We start from the raw sequence: 24,112 nt of genomic DNA, 5'->3' as shown, positions 1-24,112 counted from the left end.
GCTTCTTGGCATAAAAGGCGAGAGCCTGTCCCACCCTGCTTGTTGATGTAGTACATCGCAACCTGATTGTCTGTGCACAACAGAAGGACCTGAGGAAAGAGAAGATGTTGGAAGGCCTTGAGGGCATAAAACATCGCTCTGAGTTCCAGGAAATTGATTTGATGCTTCTTTTCCTGGGCTGTCCAAAGACCTTGAGTCTGGAACTCGTTCAAGTGAGCTCCCCATGCATAAAGAGAGGCGTCGGTGGTGATGACTAGTTGATGAGGAGGCTGATGGAACAGAAGACCTCTGGATAGATTTGAGGATACCAACCACCATTGAAGAGACTGACGAAGAGATGATGTCACAGATATGTGTCGTGAGCAAGGATCCGTCGCTTGGGACCACTGAGTAGCAAGGGTCCATTGAGGAGTGCGCAGGTGAAGACGTGCGAGGGGCGTGACATGAACTGTAGATGCCATGTGCCCCAAGAGTACCATCATTTGCCTGGCTGAGATGGAAGGTAGTGAAAGCACCTGCTGACATAGAGACTGAAGGGTCTGAAGACGATTGGATGGTAGGAAAGCTCTCATGAGGAGTGTGTCCAGGATCGCTCCAATGAATTGAAGTCTCTGAGTGGGGATGAGATGAGATTTGGGTAGATTGATCTCGAACCCCAGAATTCGTAGAAACAAGATGGTTTGGTTGGTGGCCAGTAGAACTGCTTGAGCGGATGTGGCCTTGATTAACCAGTCGTCCAGGTAAGGAAAGACCTGGAGGTGGTGAGAGCGTAGAAATGCCGCTACCACAATGAGACACTTGGTGAAGACCCTTGGAGAGGAGGCAAGGCCGAAGGGTAGCACCTTGTATTGGTAATGACAATGATTGATCATGAAACGGAGATACTGTCTTGAGGTTACATGGATCAGTATGTGAGTGTATGCCTCTTTGAGATCGAGGGAGCATAGCCAGTCGTTTTGATTGAGAAGAGGATAAAGGATGGCTAAAGAAAGCATCTTGAATTTTTCTTTTACCAGATGTTTGTTGAGATCGCGGAGATCCAAAATTGGTCTGAGATCTCCTGTTTTTTTGGGGACTAGAAAATAACGGGAGTAGAATCCCTGCCCTTTTTGATCTAAAGGAACTTCTTCTATAGCGTTCAGAAAGAGGAGGGATTGGACTTCCTGAATAAGGAGGGTAGATTGAGGACTGTTCAAAGCAGACTCTTTTGGCAGGCTTTGAGGCGGAAGAGTCTGAAAGTTGAGAGAGTAGTCGTGGCGGATGATGTTGAGGACCCATTGGTCCGAAGTGATAACTTCCCACCGGCTGAGGAACAGAGAAAGTCGACCTCCTATAGGTTGAGGCAGGAGAGCAGGAATAGGAATACTGGCTATACTGTGGAGAATGAAGTCAAAAGGGCTGTGACTTCTGCTGAGGAGGTGGTTTCACAGGTTGCTGCTGTGGCTGCTGTCTGGGAGGCTGACGTTGTTGCTGCCTCTGACGCCTGGGTTGCTGAGCAGTGGTAGGTAATGGCCGAGCTGTGAAGCGGCGTTGATAGGCCGACTGCTGCCTATATGGTTTTGGCTGAGGAGGCTTCTTTTTATTTTTAAGCAGGGTATCCCAGCGTGTCTCATGAGCAGAGAGCTTTTGTGTGGTTGAGTCCATGGATTCCCCAAAGAGCTCATCCCCTAGGCACGGGGCGTTGGCTAACCGATCCTGATGATTAACATCAAGCTCGGATACCCGAAGCCAGGCCAGGCGATGCATAGCCACCGACATTGCTGTCGCTCTGGATGTAAGTTCAAAGGTGTCATATATGGATCTAACCATGAACTTACGTAATTGAAAAAGAGACGACAAGCAGGTATGAAAAGAGTGATGTTTTCGTGAAGGAAGATACTTTTCGAAGGAAGCCATGGTGGTAAGGAGATGCTTCAAATAAAAAGAAAAATGAAAAGCATAATTGCTAGCTCTATTTGCTAACATAGCATTTTGGTAGAGCCTCTTACCAAATTTATCCATGGCTCTACCCTCTCTGCCAGGAGGTACCGATGCATATACACTGGCTCCTGAAGATTTTTTAAGGGTGGATTCGACAAGTAAGGATTCGTGTGGAAGTTGAGGTTTGTCGAACCCAGGAATGGGAATTACCTTATATAGAGAATCCAGTTTACGTGGGGCCCCTGGGACAGTTAAAGGAGTCTCTAAATTCTTATAGAAAGTCTCCCTCAAGATGTCATGAAGAGGGAGTTTCAAAAATTCCTTTGGAGGCTGGTCAAAATCAAGGGCATCCAAAAAAGCTTTGGACTTTTTGGATTCAGCCTCCAAAGGAATGGACAAGGAGTCACACATCTCTTTCAAAAAGCAGGAGAAAGAGGAAGTGACCTGTTTGGAGGATGGGTCAGGGACAGCTGAATCCTCCTCCTCTGAGGAACATTCGCCTTCAGAAAGAAAGGGTTCCTCTGAGTCTCCCCACAGATCAGGATCCCTGACATGGGAAGCATGGTCCCGAGACTCAGGTGTCGATGATTGTAAGTGTCGGGTTTTGCACACCGACTTACCCGACCTCATCGATATCGAGTCAGGAGATGTTATCGGTCGCACCGGTGCCGAAGTCTGTACCGATTGATGGTGAGCTCTCGGCTCCGGTGCAAGAACTGGCATCGATACCGATGAGGTTAGTTGAAGCGGTACCGAAATAGTGGAAGCAGGTAACACAGGTTGTTCCACAATCGGTACCTGTAGCTCGGTGCGGGCCGGCACCGGAAGGTTCGGAGCCAGGATAGCAGGGAGGAGCTGTTTTAATTGGTCCTTAAGCTGCACCTGAAGGATGGCCGTGATGCGGTCATCAAGGGATGGCACCGGTACCGCCTTTTTCTTCTGCGGTACCTGCGGTGCCGCTCGACGCCCCGGAGATGAGGAGCCCGATGTCGAGGGACTCACCTCTATAGGGGCGGAGCGCTTCCGCTGGCGTCTCACAGTCGGCAGGATTGGACTCACTGCACTCGAGACCGGAGGACGCTCCAGCGGGGAAGGCTTCTTAGCCGGCTTACCTGACTGGTGAGACGCCGGTGCGGAATCACGCGGCGTCGAAGAAGAGGGTGCCGACTGAATCGGTGCCGAAGCTGGAGTCGATGGAACGGGGTCGGACATCTCGGCACCGAACAGTAATCGCTGCTGGATTTGGCGATTTTTTAATGTCCGTTTTTTTAGAGTGGCACAGCGGGTGCAAGTAGAGGCCTGATGCTCAGGACCCAAACACTGTAAACACCAGTTGTGTGGGTCCGTGAGAGATATAGGCCGAGCACACCGCTGGCACTTTTTAAAACCCGGTTGAGGGGGCATGAAAGGGAAAACGGCTTCAGCCAAATCGAAGGCCGAGGCTTCGATGGTGGCAGAAGGCCCCGCCGGGGAAAGATCAAATTAAAGAAAAATTAAGGATTTTTTTTTTTTTTTTTTACAAAATAGAAAAAATAAAAGAAATAAGGTAAATAGTCAAAAGTTTACGCGAGCGGGAAGGCAAAGAGAAAAAAGTTTCAACAGCCGTTGAAAAACGCGTCTTCTTAGCTCCGCGGAAACTAAGAAACTGAGGGACCGCGCGCCTCTGTCGGGCGGGAAGGCACTCGCGCGTGCGCGGTGCGGCCGAGCTAGAACTTTCTAAAGTTCTTAGAGTGCAATCACTCTAAAATTGTCCGTACCGGGGCTCCGTCGGTGCCGTCACCCATCAGTCAAGAATATGCTGCCTGCTTGTCCTGGGATAATCTATAATAGAGTTCTGGTGAGATATTTATGTGGCACTCTTTTTGTGAAGTTCACAGCAGTTCCCTGTAAGGTGCCCCACTGCTCTGTTGCCATGTCTGGGTGGCCAAAAAACTTTCAGGCTTAAGGAGGCTACCAGGGATAGAGCTCCCAGGCTAATGCTGTAGTAACAGGGGGTGTGGACTGCCCTGGGCGCAGTCTTCCTAAGGGCGAGGTACACCCCCTGCTCTTCTCTTTGTTGCACGCCACACGCCCCTTGCCTTCCCCTGTACCTTATTTCCCCAGTGCAAGGTTGTTGCTCACGTTGGCATTGGTGCTCTCTCTGATGTCACTTCTGGGACCTGCGCCTAGGAAGTGACGTGAAAGGGTGAGCAGACACTGACGTGGGCGTGATGCTCAAGCTGGAGAAGTTAAAAAGGGACGGGGAAAGGGAAGGGTCACGATCGAAGGGGGCCTGCAGGAAGGATGTAACATAGTAGATGACGGCAGATAAAGACCCGCATGGTCCATCCAGTCTGCCTAACCTGATTAAATTTAAATTTTTTTCTTCTTAACTATTTCTGGGCAAGAATCCAAAGCTCCACCCGGTACTGTGCTTGGGTTCCAACTGCTGAAGTCCCCGTCAAAGCTCACTCCAGCCTATCTACACCCTCCCTCTTGGCTCCCAGATGCCAAAATCTGAAATAGAACCAGTAGATCTTGTGTAGATAATCTTTTGTCCAAACTATATAGAAGTGGAGACCATCTCATCTGCGTAACGGTAGCAAATACTAAACTCGCACTCTGGGAATGCTGGAAACGACATTGGAAGAAAACCGCTGTGGGACAAAGCAAAAGCGCATACCTCTCCTCGATCCTTTTAAAGCTGTTGCCGATAATAATCACTTTGGAAAGTGAATCCACCGACCAGTTCCTCCACAGCAGGTTGTTGTACAAAGCTTTCCCGCAGTGGATCATGTAGAAAATGGTAGGCGTAAGTATTTTATGCTTTCCCTCCTACAAATACAAAAATGGGAATGTCAAATCAATAGAAAAGGTACGATACAGGGGTGAGACTCGTGTACACTGTATTGTAGGATTGGTTAGGCTTGTTTCAAAGAGTTATGTTACAACTGGTTTATGCTGTACATGTCTCTCGTGTTGGTTTTGAAAAATTTTCAATAAAGAATATATATACAGTGGTACTTTGGATTACGAGCATATTCCGTTCCAGGAGCATGCTCGTAATCCAAAATGCTCGTTTATCAAAGCGAGTTTCCCCATAGGAAATAATGGAAACTCGCTTTGATACGTTCCCACCCCCCACCAAGGCCAGCAGTGCTGCTCCCCCTGAAGGCCCCGTGATCCGACACCCTCCCCCCCGCGATCCGGCACCCCCCCGCCGCCATTGGGCACCCCCCTCGTGATCCGGCACCCCCTCCCCGCCACCATCGGGCACCCCCCCGCCACCATCGGGCACCCCCCGTCCGAGAATCTTGGAGAGAATGTGAACTCGCAGGCCCTGAGCTCAAGGCCAGCACAGAAGAGGAGGCCGACATGCCGGTGCTACCTTAAAGTAAGAAGAGGGCTCTGGGGGACTTCAGGTTGCGGCGGGGGGGTGCCAGATCACGGCGGAGGGGTGCCCGATGGTGGGGGGGGGGGTGTGCTCGCAAATCGAGGCGCGCTCGGTTTCCGAGGCGCCGATTTTGCTAATGTTTTGCTCGTCTTGCAAACACTTGCAAACTGGTGCACTCGTAAACCGAGGTACCACTGTATAGATATATATAAAAAAAAGAAAATATGATACATATTTATTTTTCTCAGACCATTTGCAAAAAATCAAAAATGAACATTGATTCTAAATTTACTAAATAAAGCGTAACCTTTAATTAAATTCATTTACATAAATTTAAATATTAATCTTTAAACAAAATAATTTATTAATATTTAAATTTATGTAAATGAATTCAATTAAAGGTTACGCTTTATTTATTTAGTAAATTAGAATCAGTGTTCATTTTTGATTTTTTGCAAATGGTCTTTGAGATCTGTGTATTTTGCTAATAGATTACCATTTGATTTGTATGTAGTTTTGTTGTATTAAGACAGGGGTGTCCAACCTTTTGGCTTCCCTGGGCCAAAAAAAATGTTTCTGGGGCCGCACAAACGTGCAAATGCTGCAGCAAGACAGAGGATGGAGCCAGCAAGATGGTAAACACCTAGGGGCAGCAGAGGAAAACACTGCATCGCCCTCGACCGGGGCTGCACAAAATACTTCATGGGGCCGCAGGTTGGACACCCCTGTATTAAGACATATTTATTTTCCACATATACTGCCAGCAATGAGATTTATCATTTTTTTTTTAATTTGGCAGTTTCTTTCTGCATCTTTGGGCTTCCGGCTCAATTATTACCTCTCAATCTCAACACACCTAGTCTGATCACTGCTGTGCCAGTTCTGGGTTAAGGCCCAAGCACCAGGCTCCTCCCAGAACTCTTCATTCATGAACCTGAACTGGCATCACCTTTAAGCAAAGACTCTAAACTCTCCCCCTCCCCCCGAATTACTATTTCTATGGCTCTAGCCAACCCAGGGAACACTTTAGGGACCTTCTATGTGGCAGAGCCTATCAGGAACCATCGAACTGACCTTGAATTAGCAGCTTTACTATCAAAGACCTGTCCTTTCCCAGAGTTTGAAGGTGGTCAAAGCAAAGTATTAACCAACAACTCGACCGAACAAGCTGGTGATGATTAATCACTCCATGGCAAAAGCCACTGCAAATACCCAGCGTGAAGTTCCTCTGGGGAATTGTTATCCTACCACCTAAACTGTAGGTTATTCACTGCTTTCTGAAGATACAGCTTCACATACTCTCCCCACCACTCAGGTTACCGTATCCAGGAAGTCACTTAGGGACAGTGGCGTAGTAAAGGGGGTGGGGGTGGTCCGCTCCAGGCCCCCTCCTCCTGCTGTGCGCATGCCACTTCCCCTCCAACGTACCTCTAGCTCCTCGGATTTGCTGCTCACGCCTAGGAAGTGACGTGAGGGAGATCCGGCACAGACAGCAAATTGGTGATTTTGCTTGTGCTGGGGAAGTTAAAAGAGGTATGAGGGAAGGGGGCGCGCGGGAAGAAGGAGCGGTGGGGTGGAGAAGGCAGGGTGCCACCGCCCCGGGCACCTGTCACCCTCGTTACACCACTGCTTAGGGGGCAATTCAGTAACCGAATACTACCCCTTCCCCTTTAAGTGCCCTGAGGACATGTGGCGAGAGAGTGCCCAGATTCTGTTACAGAATGGTAGCGTAACCGGTATCGGTATGACTTACTTTTATACACCCGCCACAGGCTTGGCATAACTGTGATTTACTAAATGTGGCAGAGACAACCCTGGACAAGAGAAAAATCCAACAGGAACTGCAGCAAATCCAAGCGAAAACCAAAAACAACTGCAGACTATGTACAAGATGCAGGCACTGTTTATTTCAAACTCTAATGGTATATACAACCTTATTACCAACCGAGGGACCTGACACAGTCCGTGGTAGATAAAATTTTGCAACAAACAGCATTAAAGGGAAAAAACAAGTGCCCGAACGAGTGTAGTGCTGGATTGTAAGAAGCATAGCAATCTCAGTGGAAAAGCTTCTTACAATCCAGCACTACACTCGTTCGGGCACTTGTATTTTCCCTTTAATGCTGTTTGTTGCAAAACCTTATCTACCACGGACCGTGTCGGGTCCCTCGGTTGGTAATAAGGCTGTATATACCATTAGAGTTTGAAATAAACAGTGCCTGCATCTTGTACATAGTCTGCAGTTGATTTTGGTTTTTGCTTTTCGCAGAGACAACCCTGCCCATTGCCCATCCATAAGTAGGTCCCCACTGTGGCATTAAGCATTTTTTAAAATACAGGGTTTTTTTTAATCTCTCAGTTTCTTCCTGCTCCTTCTGGCTTCTAGTCGAAATCAGGAAGAGAATGGTAGGGGTTCTGGCCCTATAGTCTCTCATTCATAACTAGAGCCAGTGGCATAGTAGGGAGGGAGGGGTGCACCGTGCCTCTCCTCCTCTCCACCCCCCTTGCGTACCTCTTGAAATGTTTGCCGGTGTAAGCAGTATCTTCCACCTCCTGCTCATGCTGGCCCCGGCTCCCTTCTGAGCGCTCGAACGGCAGAGAAAAGTTGGGAGCGCAAAGCACGGCGACGCCAGGTGCCTCCCTCCCTCGCTACGCCACTTAGAACTGGGTGGGGTTGGATTTTTTTCTTTGTATTTTGTATCCCCTCCCCACTCATTCACATTAACCCAATTGTTGCAGCCATAGCTCTCAGCTTGGGGGGGGAGGGGGGGCGGGATGTAAATCTCCTTTCTGAGCCCTGCAATTATAGGCCCTACATCTGGCTGTTAGGTATTATTGTTACACAAAGACTGTGACTTCCCCCTGGACCATGAGAACTACCTCTGCAGCATCCATAGCAAGGCCAAGGAGAAGAATTGATCTGCAAGTCAAGTTGGCCTTCAAGCTTTTGTTGAGAGTTGTCAAGAGAAAACAATTTAAGTATTTATATACCACTTATAGCCAAAGTGGTATATATTCAGGTACTCAAGTATTTTTCCCTATCAGTCCCGATGGGCTCACACTCTACCTAATGGACCTGGGGCGATGGGGGGGATTAAGTAACTTGCCCAGGGTCACAAGGAGCAGCGTGGGATTTGAACCCACAACTAGAGAATGACACGGTGGCAGTTACCCAACCCACCGAAACGGTGGTGGGTGGGGGGGGAGGGGCAAGTGCCCACTGCAGGCATGGGGATAAGGCCATCCACCGCCCCGTTGCGGTTGCATCAGAGAAGAAGCTTCCACCCACAAACACGCGACTGCAGGGTGGCACAGTCAGGCTTTGCCGGCTTCAGTTTCTTTTCTAACATAAGAACATCAGAATTGCCACTGCTGAGTCAGACCAGTGGTCCATCATGCCCAGCAGTCCGCTCACGCGGCGGCCCTCTGGTCTAAGACCAGCACCCTAACTGAGACTAGCCCTAACAGCGCACGTTCTTGTTCAACAGAAACTTGTCTAACTTTGTCTTGAATCCTTGGAGGGTGTTTTCCCCTATAACAGCCTCTGGAAGGGCGTTCCAAAGTGCCGCGAAGGTAAGGGGGAGGGAGGGAGATTCTTGGGCCGCTGAAGGGCGGTAAGGTGGCGAGAGGGAAGGTTGGATGCTGCGGGGATGGGACGGTGAAGTGGACGGGGGGGACAGGGTGATGAAAGGGACGGTGGTCCGGTGACAGGGCAGTGACAGGGACAGATTTTTTTCCCCGTGTCATTCTCTACCCACAACCTCAGGGTGCTGAGGCTGTAGCTCCAACCACCGCAAAATGAAAAATTGACCCTGGTGACTCCTCAGAATAAAAGTCCAATGGCAACAAAAGACTCTGCGGAGAATGATGCTCAGATGTCGACATTATTGATAGTTGAATGTAGTGATCCACATAAAAACATCTAGGACCCAATCCACTGGGATCTTGGACCCAACACGGTCCGTGTTTCCACAGTAACATCTTCCCAGGGGTCCCTGTGGTCCTAAAGTAGAGACTCGTGGATTATGCATCAGTCCTAATAAACAGGTCCTGCAATAACTCCACATATGTGGATTGGGTCCTAGATGTTTTTATGTGGATCACTACATTGAACTATCAATAAAGCCTACATATCATTCTCCACGGTGTCAGGTCAAAAGCACGCCGGGACAAAGGCGCGCCCAGACAATTGAGCGCAGCGCACGCCGCCGCGCCGCTCTAAATTACTGTTTTTACGGCTCCGACAGGGAGCGTGGGGAGGAACCCCCCCCACTTTACTTAATAGACATCGTGCCGCGTTGTGGGGGGTTGTAACCTCCCACATTTTACTGAAAACTTCACATTTTCCCTGTTTTTAGGGAAAAAGTTCAGTTTACAGTAAAATGTGGAGGGTTGCAACCCCCCATAACGCCGGCGCAATGTCTATTAAGTAAACTGGGGGGGTTCCCCAACAAAACCCCCCGTCAGAGCCCCTAAAAACTGTAATTTACAGCGGCGCAGCGGCGTGCGCTGTGCTCAATTGTCGGCGCCCGCTTTTGTCTTTCGCGCCGTTGTCTATGAACCATTCTCCACAGTCTTTTGTTGCTGCTCCGACAACACCACCACACACTCCCACAATCGTTACCCATAGTGACAGTAGTATGGTGGCAGGTCTTTAAACATATTCTACCCCCTTCCCCACACCTCAGCTTCACGTTCTCTTTTTAGCAGGCTGACTCTCTCTTAAGGAGAGAGCCTCTCCTGCTTAGATTAAACGTATTTCTGCAAAAGAGCGATTGGTCTGGTCTTGCTCCAGTCTCGCACCTCGTTTTCAAAGACGACAGTTAAGCCGAGCGCTTGAAGAATGGCAATTTCCCATCTGGAAAACAACGGATCAAAAACACGACACCGGTGCTTTGGAACCTGCGTAGAGAAACACAAAGTTAAAAGGTAAAATGAGCAGATGCTGCGGAATAGCTCCTTCACGGATCGAGCTTCTGCGAACAGGCAAGAGTTCAGAAAATAACGGCCAAGAATAAATTACACTTGGTGCCATGTGGGTTTGGAAAACTTTGCATTCTGGGAAACTCATTCACGTTACAGGGTATTTCCTGTTTTGGCCTGCAGCTTTCTCTTACGACAGTATTTTGAATTTTCAGGAGCTCCCGTACGAGGAGCGGTTAGGGAAATTGCAGCTCTACTCACTCGAGGAACGTCGAGAGAGGGGAGATATGATCGAGACATTCAAGTATCTCACGGGTCTCATCGAGGTGGAAGAAGACATCTTCTTCTTCAAGGGTCCCGTGGCAACAAGGGGACATTCGTGGAAAATCAGGGGCGGGAAACTGCACGGTGACACTAGGAAGTTCTTCTTCACTGAAAGGGTGGTTGATTGCTGGAATAGTCTTCCACTTCAGGTTATTGAGGCCAGCAGTGTGCCAGATTTTAAGGCCAGATGGGATAGACATGTGGGATCTATCCGCAAAGATAGATAGGGAGGGTCACTGGAGTGGGCAGACTTGATGGGCCGTGGCCCTTATCTGCCGTCTATTTCTATGTTTGTATAAACTTTTATTTGTGTGGCTTCGTTTCTCTTTTATAACCCAATCCACAGCCTTTAGGAGAGGATACTGTATCTTACACTTTATGTAATATTATTTGTATCGCAAAAACACACAATAATAATCTACTGTGTAATCCCAGTTGTAAACCGTACTCCCAAACCCTCGACTCGAGTTTCACACAGCGTGTCGTCAGGAGGGTCTAAACTAATGAGTAGCGGGACTGCCGCATCAGGACACACTGCCTTCAATGTGTCCCGATGCGGTAGTCCTGCTACCCATTAGTTTAGGCCCTCCTGAGGACGCACTATGTGAAACTCGAGTCGAGGGTTTGGGGGCACGGTTTACAACTGGGATTACACAATAGATTATTATTGTTAAGCAGTAGGAAGCAGAATTCGAAGATCTGCCGCGTCCATCAGTTAAGTTGAAACTTAATTTATACGCGATAGTGATGCTTGACGCTGGCAAACTGGGGCTGCAACGGTGCGATGATGGTCCCAGGCAGCGATCTCTGCTTACGATACTATATTATAGCACGTAGGTTTGCGGATCTGAGAACTTTACATACAACAAAAATTTGTATATGCTGGTTGAAGGGACACGTATCAGAACTTTAGTAAGTGTCCTTAGGCATATGTTGTTTAAAGATGCAAAGGTAGGCCCTGTTTATCTTTCCCTTCTTTGAAGACAGGTAATGTTTAAACAGAGATAATGTGAAGTGAATTCAATTGTTTTGTTAAGCCGTATTTACAGACAGCTTTAGTTAAGAAGCTCTGCTGGTCAAGGCTTTTTCTTACCTTTTGGACTTCAATCTCTAGATAGGAAAAATGCTGATGTGTTTAAAGTTTCATGTGACCTTACGTCACATGCCATCACATGCTGGCAAACCTGATTCGTATAAATATGTGAAACTCATAATAAAAGACGGACATATTTGAAAGATGGTTTCTGGTCTTTAAGATGTGTCCCCAGGTACCTGACTTGCAAATGACAGAGACAGAGAAAGTATGGGGCAGGAATTGGGACCTGAATCCTTTTCAGTTGGGGGCACGTCCGCGATGGGCAGATGATATCACCGGTATTTTGTGAGTATTTCTGAATTTTTTCTGTTCTTTAATACTCACTGGGTAGTGGTGACCTGTACCCAACCCTTTATTTTAAGTTCAAGCTTTGGGTTCTATTATGGAGTTTTTTTTGGGGAAAAATCTCGGGGTACTTTTGGTAAGCACCCCTCATATATATAAGCAGCTGCCATTCTTTCGGAAAGAATGAAATTATTTATAGAACCCCCCTGCCCACTCTGTCATTTGTAAGGTTTTTTATAGAGTATAAGATTTTATTGTCTCTTATTACTGTACCTCGCTTATAAGGTAAGATAAGCGAATATTTTTGTATTGTTATATTGGGTTTTGTAATGAGTCATAAAGGCACTTACTCCTAGACAAATGAGACTTGTACGGTTGTGTGTGTGTATGACATTTTTCCTTCAGCTCCCATCTTTCTGTGTCACCAATGTTTACTACTGAGGTAGGACATGCTGTTATGTGGAATGAATTGAAAGCGCTGTTTGAATCAGTCTAAGATCTTTCCCTTGTAGTTTGTACACAAGCCCTAATTTTGTGCGTTTTTTTCTACCGGCTGCTTTCTTTGTGTTCTGTGCTGGATCATAAAAAAAAGAGAAACAAGAAAAAGAAAAAATTCCGTTTTAAAGGTTTTCTTTCTTGTGCAGAGCAAAGCTAATCTGTTCTTTGCTTTCATTATCAGGGTCTGTGCATGAATGTTTTTGTCCCTTCCCCCAGACTTCTCTGTTTGGGCTTCCACTGACCCCCTATAGTGCTTCTTTGAAGTTACTCATTCTTGGTTTTATAAAGCAGTAAGGTGAGATTCCACTGCTCGTCTCTTGACTTTTCTCCGGCATTATCAAAACCACCATCTCTTCTTATAATACGCCCATCGCTCTTGTTGTCAAAGCTCATGGCATTCCTCGTTTCGTCCTAGATTTTCGGGCTGTTAATGTTTTGGTAATTCTCATTGCACTTATGTTTCTTCCACCATTCCACCGGCAGCCAATGATTTTTTTTCTGTCATTTTCCTAAAGAATGTTTTATTTTTAGTCCCTTTGGTGAGGCTTTTCAGCTTTTTTTTTTTTGCCTTCACCTTTAAGCAACAGAATACCTAGTGTGGAATGTCCTTCGGGCTATTCTACAAGTCATGCACTGCCCCTCATGGTCCTATTCTCATTTTGTACAACTTTTGTGTTCCATAATTCTAGAGACCTGTCAGGCTGATAGTTTGTACCTTTTATAATGATTGTCTGTGTGTGGTCACAAGGTGTCATGAAATAAACTGCACTGGTGTACATCTGAAGTGAAATACCTGGGTTTTGTCCTGTCTCATGGTCAGAGGAAAATCTGCACTTTCTGCACTGCTGCTATTCTGTGTCTGCCCCGCCCAGCTACCAAGAAAGACATGCTTACTTTTCTTGCTATGATTGGTCACTGCCGCCAATGGATCTCTGCTTGTTCCTTCTATGACCAGATTTTGAGACAGACCCTGGTTTCTGAAATGACTGCTCTTATCAGATGGACTTATGAAATGTTGGACATTTAAGATGTGCTTTGGTTTCTAGCTCAAGTTTGGGTTTCCCTGCTTATGCCCACATGTTTTATCTCTTTGTTTGGGACTATTGTAACACCATGAAGGGAGAACATGGCGGTAAATTACGCTCTGTTGCCTTTTTTTATAGTCACTCCTGTTCAAGAAAGCCCTGGCTGCTTGTGCTATGGTGGTAGAGATGGTTACTTCTTTGATCCTAGGTCACCCCATTACCCTTCATACTTTTCACGATGTCCAAGCCCTTCTTTTAAATAGGCTTCTGGGTCTCAAGGGTGAACAGGATTCTCTTCCTCTCTTTTTTCACAGCTTCAGTCCTTTGTTACCACCCCCTCCTCTGAATTTGATGCCTGGTATTTGGCAGGTGCCCAAAGCCGCCCTTCTGGACGGACTTTGGTGCAAAGAGGGGAAACCCTGGATACCAGCTGCTAGCTCTCCCTTATTCATTGCCCAATATCATGGTATTGGTTATCGTAGTGCTCGCTCGACATTTTAACTTCTTGCTAGTGATATTTTCATTCTTGACCTTTTGCTCCTTGATACAGAGATATATAGCTCAATAATTACAGCTGGCACGGTTGTGAATTGAAAATAAATTGGAAAATACAATTCCTTTCTATTGTTTTAGCTGAAATTAGGATGTTGCTAATTTAAAATGGTTTTTTCCGGATTTATACATAGCCATCCCAGATCCATTTTGGCACAGATATTTCTAGTGTTTTCCATGGGTCCTCTTTATCACTGCAGAGATAGAGACGCTCCAAAGAGACATTAGCTTTATGCCTTTTTTCAAATATGAGATGGTTATGATATACATTATTTGTTGTTTTGGTTTTTTTTATATCAATGTGTTTATTTGCAGAGTTAAATTCAGCCCTGCACACTTGACAGATGGAGTAATAGCTCCACGCTTAAAAAACTTTATGTTTTGTCTGTGTCATGTCTACTTGTCTTAGTTTAGTGGGTACCCCAGGATACATAATATTGGCCATTTCTAGAGCTCTTTTTCCACTTCTTACTAGCCTAACTGCGCAATGTTCTTTTACTTTTAGCTTTTATATTCTGAATATAGTTTAGTTAAGGGTTATATGTTTAAGAAAAAAGTTTTACTTTATACAGCATTTATTTCGTGGTGTTCCCTACATATGATCCATTCAATATACATTTCTGAATACATTCAGTACATCAGTATGGTCTCTCTGAGGTGCATAATAGTTATATGCAGCACGATAAAAACATATCCTTTTGGATTGTTCAATTAAGAACCTTAAGTAACTGAGTATTGTCTCTCTTTTGCAATAGCTATGCTAAGTGAATGAATTGGTATTGTTGCATGTTGCCACATTCAGTACAGGCAACATGGTTTCTCTTGTTTTCTATCTCTTATTTGGATCACATTGGAGTACAGCTGCTGAATGATATTTGGAATGCTTTTCAAGCATTTCTTTTCAAGTATCTCTTTCTGTATGCACAGACATCTGGCTGCTCTCCCTTTGAGGTTCTCACGGGATGACCTTTCCCCGCCCCATGGGTAGATTTTCCCTTGATACAGGAGGAATACGTCCAAAAGCTAATTGAAATATTAGGGCTTGTTCAAAGAAACGTGTCTTGCACTTCTCCTTTCTCTCCACAGATTCCTACCCATTTTTTCCAGCCTGGTGATTATCCAGCAGCTTTCCAAGGATCGGAAGCAGACAGATTTCCCCTTTGGCCTTCCCACTACTGTGATCGCTGTGACCAGGCCCGCTGCACTCACTGAGGAGTTTCCTGTTTGGATCCACGCAAGTCGCTTGAAGAGGGTTAACCTAAAACCCCAGAAGCAAGTCTTCCCTGCGCAGATTTCACCTCCTCCAGTGGAACAACATGATGATCTCATTGCAGCATTCTACCAACTTTATCATTCTCTTACTGGCACTGCTGCTGCTAGTTTTTCTCCCTGTATGAATCCTTTTCACTGGGTCTACAGGGATGATGTGTTCTGGGTCCACGACACTTTCTGCCCATACCCATCTGTAAATGACACTCCTGCTGTAAACAGCACCCCCGACACCTCTTTGCGAACACGATGTCAAGCTGGACTACTCCCTCGCAAAGGCTGTCCTTTAATTGGAATCCAGAAAAGACCGATAGTATGCTACCCTTTGGTATAATTTCAGCAGTGTACAAGTTGCCACCTTCTCCTTTGAGTATTGTGACATTGTGGACTGTTCATCAATTGATATCCCAAGGCTGTGCCATTGGTCCTCAGAGATTCCTAAAACTAAGGACATATATGTATATGTTACTGACTCACGTTGGGGGTTAAGTGTGCATTCTGGGGAGTGGTAGGGTGGAATATTAATACTGACTGGGTTTATAAACTAGAAAATACTCTGAAAAACAGTGGACCAAAATGGTAAATCACTGCTTACTTGTATGACCCTTCATAAGGTTGGACACTGTTATAGGAAAAGTGTTCCTGCACAAATTATTAAGCTTTCTCTTACTATTGACAACCCTAGACCTACTGATGAAGGTATGTACATTATGGACATGAGGTTTAAGGGTGGGTCTAGCTATCATCAGTTTTCTTATGGGATCTATCTACCTCCACTCATCTTCTCCCGCCATTTTGTGGGGGCCCCAAAAAATGCTAACCCACTGGCCCCTACATTCAATAAACTTACTGACATGATGGCTATTGCCAATCCCACTTTTGAAGATATTGTGGCTGTTGAGGTAGGGTTTTCAGAACGTAACCTTTGGTTAGAATGGATGAAATTCACTGCTGATCAACATAATAAGAGTAATTGTTACATATGTGCTCAAGCTAGACCCCATCTAGGAACCGTACATCTGGACCTCCCTCCTGGTATCCAACCATGCCTTTTTGGGTTATTTACCTATCCTCTTTGTGCACTGTAGTGTTCTAAATACCCTTTGTTGCCAGGACAACAAAAGCTTGATATTGCCGTTACCATCTATAAGGGCAATTACACATGTCATGTTTCTAATCTGACACAGAGTAGTTTTGTAGGTAATTTACCCCCAGGTTATTGTTCTGTCTTGGCTCATAGGTATGCCCCATTGGTACTACATTAGATTTGATATTTACTGGCTTTATGGAGACTTTTGGCTCCCTGTTAAGCTACCCAGCCAGTGGATAGGCCAGTGCACTTTAGTTAAGGTTACCATGCTCCTGCATATTTTTCTGAAAGGCATCCTTCCTATTCACATGGTTTTTCCTTTTATTTGTCTTGATATAAATCTGATCAGATGTATACATAGATGCTATAGGGGTCCCAAGAGGGGTCCCAGATGAATTTAAGGCCCGAGCTCAGGTTAAGGCTGGGTTTGAGTTCCTTATTCCCTTTATTACTATTAATAAGAATGTTGATCGGATTAGTTAAAATTATTATAATCAGCAACGCTTTGTGAACTATTCTAGGGACGCCTTGCAAAGTATTACTGATCAATTAGGCTCCACTTCTCAGATGGTTCTCAAAATCGTATGGCCCTAGCTAGGATTCTAGCTGAAAAATTCTCCTCAGTACTTTATGCTGTTGTACTTTTCTTTCTGACAATATAGGTCCTCCTATGGACATTCAGAAATTAGCAGACCTCTTTGCTGAGTTCAAATGTAACTCTGATTTATCTAATTTTTGGGATCAGCACTTTAGTTGAATGCATAATCTCTTATTATTTGCACTCTTATCTTGACTGCTCATGTACTGTGTTATTCGTATTACAGCTCCTAAAAGACCCCTCCTTGAGAGACATACCTAAGGTATCACTCCCTTCCAGCTCATGCTGTGTATTTGTGACGTCATTTACATGTCGTAAGAGGGGATTTGAAGGGACACGTATCAGAACTTTAGTAAGTGTCCTTAGGCATATGTTGTTTAAAGATGCAAAGGTAGGCCCTGTTTATCTTTCCCTTCTTTGAAGACAGGTAATGTTTAAACAGAGATAATGTGAAGTGAATTCAATTGTTTTGTTAAGCCGTATTTACAGACAGCTTTAGTTAAGAAGCTCTGCTGGTCAAGGCTTTTTCTTACCTTTTGGACTTCAATCTCTAGATAGGAAAAATGCTGATGTGTTTAAAGTTTCATGTGACCTTACGTCACATGCCATCACATGCTGGCAAACCTGATTCGTATAAATATGTGAAACTCATAATAAAAGACGGACATATTTGAAAGATGGTTTCTGGTCTTTAAGATGTGTCCCCAGGTACCTGACTTGCAAATGACAGAGACAGAGAAAGTATGGGGCAGGAATTGGGACCTGAATCCTTTTCACTGGTTTTGAATAATATGGTGCACATTTGTATAGACACTGTTGTTGAATTGTGTAAAGCAGTGGTTCCCAACCCTGTCTTGGAGGACCACCAGGCCAATCGGGTTTTCAGGCTAGCCCTAATGAATATGCATGAGAGAGATTTGCATATAATGGAAGCGAGAGGCATGCAAAGCTGAGCCATGCATATTCATTAGGGCTAGCCTGAAAACCCGATTGGTCTGGTGGTCCTCCAGGACAGGGTTGGGAACCACTGGTGTAAAGCCTGTGAGTTTTTGCGATACAGTTAATTTAAAAATCACAGGAAAGTCATATTATAATATTCCAAAATCGTAGTGATTTGTAATATTATTTGGCAAACTGAGTTATTTCTGATAAATCGATGATGCCAAAAACACCTGTCCAATACTAGTCCTCCTGTAAGCAGAATACCTTTCATTTTGAAGATTGCTATATAAATCCCAGGACAGTAATCCCTTCATTGATGAAATGAACTCTGGACTGAAAAGTATCTGCTAAGGGAAACAGGAGGCTGTAGACAAGTTCCTTTCTAGCTTTGCAAGATGTGCTTTTAAGTCCTCCCAAGGAAACAGAAATGAAGGGCCACAACCAGCAGAACCGGCTTCTACAAACCTGCAGGTCCTTTCCAACTCTAGGGAGGATGGAGGTACAACTAACTCCTCAGCCTTATCCTCAAAGATAAAAGTTTTCTTGTTCCATTCTTTATTCTCCTAAAGTTGGAGAACGGTGTTTCAAGCTGGAGAGGGATGTAAAATGAAGTGGTAGAAACAAGGCTAACCAAAGGGGTCCTTTTATCAAGCTGCGGGCGTTAGTTTTTAGCTGGCCGCAGGGGGTTAGCGCATGATGAAATGTCTGACACGCTAACCCTGCTAGCGCGGCTTGATAAGTTTAAGTTTAAGTTTATTAGGATTTTATATACCGCCTATCAAGGTTTTCTAAGCGGTTTTACAATCAGATACTCAAGCATTTTCCCTATCTGTCCCGGTGGGCTCACAATCTATCTAACGTACCTGGGGCTATGGAGGATTAAGTGACTTGCCCAGGGTCACAAGGAGCAGCGCGGGGTTTTGAACCCACAACCCCAGGGTGCTGAGGCGGTAGCTTCAACCACCGCGCCACACACCCCTAAGTGATAGAAATGACTAGCAGAATGCTGCCAGTTTAAGGCAACACTGACGTCTCGTGACTTTTTTTTTTAATTTATAATTTTTACAACAGTTCAACATCCAGAACAGTAAGGAATGGAAATTTTCAATCTTAATAAAATCAGAAAAAGGTCTTCACATCATAAACTATTTCCATCTAGCCCACATTAAGAGAGGGCTACCTTAAACACAAAATTTTAATACAGGAAAACAAAAAAACAGTAATTCCCCTATACAGGAACAAAACATGAACTTTATAACCAGCCAAAAAATAAACCTGAAAAGGGGAAAAAAACCTCTTCTAAATATTTAGGTGTTACCTCAGCTATTTTTCCTCAGTAAGAATCAGATATTAAATCTTATGTTGTTCTTTCATATTTAAGAAACTTTCCAATTGAATTGAATCCCAGAAAATATATTCTTTACCAGGGGTCTCAAAGTCCCTCCTTGAGGGCCGCAATCCAGTCGGATTTTCAGGATTTCCCCAATGAATATGCATGAAATCTATGTGCATGCACTGCTTTCAATGTATATTCATTGGGGAAATCCTGAAAACCCGACTGGATTGCGGCCCTCAAGGAGGGACTTTGAGACCCCTGTTCTTTACCCTGCAATTGCACTAGACATTTGCAAGGAAATTTTAAATAAAATGTGGCACCAATAGCCAGTACTCTAGATTTTAATGAAAGAAATAACTTTCTTTTCATCTGGGTGGACCTGGCCACAGCAGGAAATATTTGTACTATATCACCACAGAATTTTGCTTGCTTATTCTGGAAATATGTTTTCATAATTAAACTCTTATCCATCTCATTAAAACAGGTAATTAATAGGGTGAGCCGATTTTGTATCAAGCGAACCTTCTAAAAATTCAGGAAGGTTTAGATCCGTCGATGCCAGTTGATCCACACCTTTCTCTAAGCCTATTTTTTTTCTTTTGTGGGATATAATAACAATTTGAAATAGGTAAAGAATCTGAGTTTGGAAGTCCCCAAATTTCCTTTAGATATTTTCAAAGCAAAATTTCTAATGAAATAAGATGTGTTTTGGGGAAATGTCTTGCGACATTTTTTTAATTCAAACATAATAGGGAAGTAGGGTTTTATCTAAATCTGAAATGGTTTTATCTAAATCTGAAATGGGTTGGCAGTCTCAGTCTAATTTCCAGTGTCCAAATTAGCGTGGTAACTAATAATAATAATAACAGCTTATATACCGCAATACCGTGAAGTTCTATGCGGTTTACAAAGATTAAGCAAAGGTACAAATTGATTGACTTTAAGAGGGGAGGAAGAAAGAGGGTTAATAGGACAGGAAATCCATTTTTGAGGAGAGACTGATCAATAGAACAAGTTAATCGCTATAGAAGGGAGAGAGAAGAGAGGATCAGTTGTCTAGATACTTTAGGAACAGGTGTGTTTTCAGATGTTTCCTAAATTCCTCATAAGTAGTGGGCGAAAGCAATTGTTCTAGGTCTTTACCCCATGATGCTGCTTGGTGCGAGAGAAAATGTTCATGGTGTTTTTTCAGTTTACAACCTAATCAGGCCATCTCAGCAAAGAGGGTAAAGACCGGACAGACAGTGGAGATTGAAGTGCCTTCTCTTTCACTCTTAGAAGTGGCCCCTTCAGGGCAGGGCAAGCAAGTACTGCTGCATGAACACAGAGCCCTGGGATTAGTTCTAGACAGGTAAACGCACCGCCAGTAGAGATTTCATGAGGTAGGAGAAGGGATTGCTGCCATGGTTTTACCTGTAACTTTTCCAGGAGCAGAAGTAAAAGAGCCAGCTGGTATCGTGATGTTATACACGATGAAAACCTTCCCACTCCGTAACACACACAGTTAAACTCATGCCTGCTGCCAAGTGCCCCTTCTCCGGGCTCAGGCACCAACTGCGTATCTTGCTGGTGCAGAGGTGTAGATGAAGGTTCTTCTCCTGGGCGGATATCTTCAACGCGGAAGCTTGGTTTTTCTTTTATTTGCTCAACGAATTTGCTGAAGCAGTCCTCGATAAGTCCTGAATATAGAGATCATATATATTAAAACCCTCAAAACAGCTGACAATTTTGAATTAGCAGAAAGAGAATGTATGCCTTCTAGTTAAACAAAAGAATAATAATAACAGTTTATATACCGCAGGACCGTGAAGATCTATGCGGTTTACAATGATTAAAAGATGTTACAGATACATTCCAAGAAATCTGCAGTGAAGGGTCAAACAACAAAAACAAGAAAAAAAACCGCAGATACGATATACAAGGTACAAAGTCTTTATTGGAGAAAGTACAATGTAGCAATCTTAATAATGGTTCTCAAGGTCCGTGTTTCGGAAAACACTCCTTCCTCAGGGGTCCAGGATGTAATGGTGCTTGTAATCCATGAAAGACTTCTAACGTAATGCTCCTGTCCAGCTTTAGCACCATTACATCCTGGACCCCTGAGGAAGGAGTGTTGTCCTGTGTCTCCATATATGAGAACCATTATTAGTTCTGCTACATTGTATTTTCTTCAATAAAGACTTTGTACGTGGTATCTGCAGTTTTTTTTTCTTCTTGTTTTTGCCACCTAGTTAATGCATCATGATAAGCAGAATAGTTAATATCATCTGACGTAAAGCAGACATCAAAGCTTGCTGAAAATATTTCAAATACGCGGGCGCTAGAATGCACGCAAAAACATGAAAAACATTTTTGCTGCATGTCATAGAAGCCACTGATGTTCAGCATCATCAGAGGATTACGGCCCCAGTAAGGGGTCCTTTTACTAACTCATTTCATGTGCACTAAGTACTAAGACCCCCTTAGGAATATAACGGGCATCTTGGCATTTATCATGCTCTGATCGTTAGCCATGCTAAATCAGTTAGTGCGCCTTAGAAAAAGCACATCATTGCCCCTCCCCCCTTTTACAAAACCGTAGCGCGGTGGTAACAGCTCTGATGCTCATAGGAATTCTATGTGTAAAGATAAATATAATTTATTTATTTCTTCAATTTTCTATACCATTCTCCCAGGGGAGCTCAGAACAGTTTACATTAATTTATTCAGGTACTCAAGCAGTTATCCCTCTCTGTCCCGGTGGGCTCACAATCTACCTAATGTACCTGGGGCAATGGGGGGATTAAGTGACTTGCCCAGGATCACAAGGAGCAGCGTGGGTTTGAACCCATAACCTCAGGGTGCTGAGGCTGGAGCTTTAACCACTGCGCCACTCTAGAAATCAAAATGTAGTAAAAAAAAGAGCCAAGTCTAGGACAATCAAGCCATTGTGACATCACTGATGAGGTTGGCTCCTATTGGTGGAATGAGGCATTATGATGTCACAATGCCAGCTCTGGTCATCAGAGGCTGAAACTTTTCTCACTATTTATTTATTCAATTTTCTAAACTGTTCTCCCAGGGGAGCTCAGAATGGTTTATGTGAATTTATTCAGGTACTCAAGCATTTTTCCCTGTCTGTCCTGGCGGGCTCACAATCTATCTAATATACCTGGGGCAATGGGGGGGTGGGGGGAGATTAAGTGACTTGCCCAGGGTCACAAGGAGCAGCGTGGGTTTGAACCCACAACCCCAGGGTGCTGAGGCTGTAGCTTTAACCACTGCACTACACACTCCCCTGTAGAGCCAGAGGTGGTTTCTGCTCATTATCCAAGTAGTTTGCTGAATACAAAGAACAGATTTAAGTGCCTGGCATTTAATTATGAACTTTTCACCATTCTGTGCCCAAGGAAAAGAAATCTTTATTAAATAAGGCCTAAAATACGCTCTGCTGTCCAAGCCAGGATTGGAAAATGTTCTGAGCAGCCACTGAATCACAAGCCTCTGGAATATGTGGTTTCACTTACTTTGACAAAAGTACCAAAATGTAGATGTTGTCAGTTCTTCCCTGTTAAAATCAAAACAGAGCATGATCATCTTAAGTTTTAATCCGATACAAAAGTGTTTTAAGGACAATCTTTTTTTTCAACATGGATTATTATTGACTTATTATGTGCAACCTTAAGGCTTTGTAATCATGTTATTTCTTTTGACATTTATAAATGGTTTAAATAAAAACAAAACCTAGCTGGCCTCCAGCAAAAAAAAGAAATCAACAATCTGTTCAAATAAAAAGCTACTAAACAGTCTTCTAGCAAATAACTGAAGAGGCAGATGATGTCTGCAGGAGTAGATGGCATGGGGAGCTCCTTGTTCAGTGCCGGCCCAGCCATTAGACAGTTGCTTAGGCAGCAACTTTGGGGGGTGCTGGGAATGCCACAAACCAGCTATGGTCAAAATTGAAGCCAATGTAGCTCGGCATTCTTCCCGATTTTTGTCACCTGTACACATTTAGGCCCAGATTCTCTAAACGGTGTCGATATCAGCGTTCACCTAAAAAGCAGCCGCTAACTGCGTGTCAGTCACACGACAGCGCCACTTAAGAGATTTGCACCTCCAAAAAAGATAGGCGCCGGAAATGTAGGCCAGGGCTTTTAAGGCCTACATTTCTGGTGCCTATCTTTGCCATGAATCACTCCTACATAGGTGCTTTACGGCATCTAATACCAAATCCGGCGTTAACCACACCTATAGTGGCGTTAGGCACTGGTAGGCGCCTCCAGAGGCGTGATTATGGCGCCAGTAGGTGCTTTAAATTTGATGTTTCTTGCTATTTCAAATGGCGTTTCCCAATTAACGTAGGCACCGGTATGGCGCCATTTACAGAACGTCCCTCTTAGAGGCCGCTAGTCTAAACTTAGGCTGCTGAGACAACTGAGGCCATTCCAGAAAGTCAAAGATATAACAGGAGCAACTAGAACCAGCAGAGAGTGTGAGCAGTTTTTAAACTGCCCACTTACCCAGATTGTTCTGGAAGGAGGGATGCTCAATACATCATCATAGTGGTTTACAAAGTATTAAACAAAAAAAAAAATAGGAAAGTAAAAATACAAAAATAATAATAATAATGAATTACAGAATAAATTCTAATTAACATAGAAAAAAAGATTAGAAAACTTAAAATAGAATTATAAAAGCAGCAACTGCAAATCTCTCCCCCAACAGTCGCACCAATAGGATACTATCTTTCCCTTCTATAAAAGGTATATCCCGCGCAGGAAAACTTGGAACATCCCTCCCCTTTAGAACCACAGAACTCTGGAACAACCTTTCATCCCCACTCAGAAATTCTAGCTCCTTCCAATCCTTCCGCAAACACTTGAAAACTTGGCTCTTTTCAAA

At 44.3% G+C, this 24,112-nt stretch overlaps 1 protein-coding gene across 2 annotated transcripts in view; it reads right to left on the bottom strand.

Annotated features, from left to right (window-relative positions):
* SRRD (SRR1 domain containing) overlaps positions 1 to 24,112 on the bottom strand; it is a 38,793-nt gene that overhangs the window by 9,715 nt on the left and 4,966 nt on the right. For both annotated transcript variants that reach the window (XM_033954347.1, XM_033954348.1), the window contains exons 3-6: positions 22,738 to 22,778; positions 20,645 to 20,910; positions 10,097 to 10,195; positions 4,583 to 4,734 (exon numbers count right to left, since the gene is read on the bottom strand). In XM_033954347.1, the coding sequence (XP_033810238.1) occupies positions 4,583 to 4,734; positions 10,097 to 10,195; positions 20,645 to 20,910; positions 22,738 to 22,778 (558 nt within the window). The remainder of the gene's footprint in view (positions 1 to 4,582; positions 4,735 to 10,096; positions 10,196 to 20,644; positions 20,911 to 22,737; positions 22,779 to 24,112) is intronic.

Source organism: Geotrypetes seraphini, chromosome 8 (genome assembly GCF_902459505.1).
Source record: "Geotrypetes seraphini chromosome 8, aGeoSer1.1, whole genome shotgun sequence".
In the NCBI taxonomy this organism is placed as follows: Eukaryota; Metazoa; Chordata; class Amphibia; order Gymnophiona; family Dermophiidae; genus Geotrypetes; species Geotrypetes seraphini.
The sequence above is the reverse complement of the archived record's forward strand: the minus strand, read 5'-3'. Positions and strand labels throughout refer to the sequence as shown.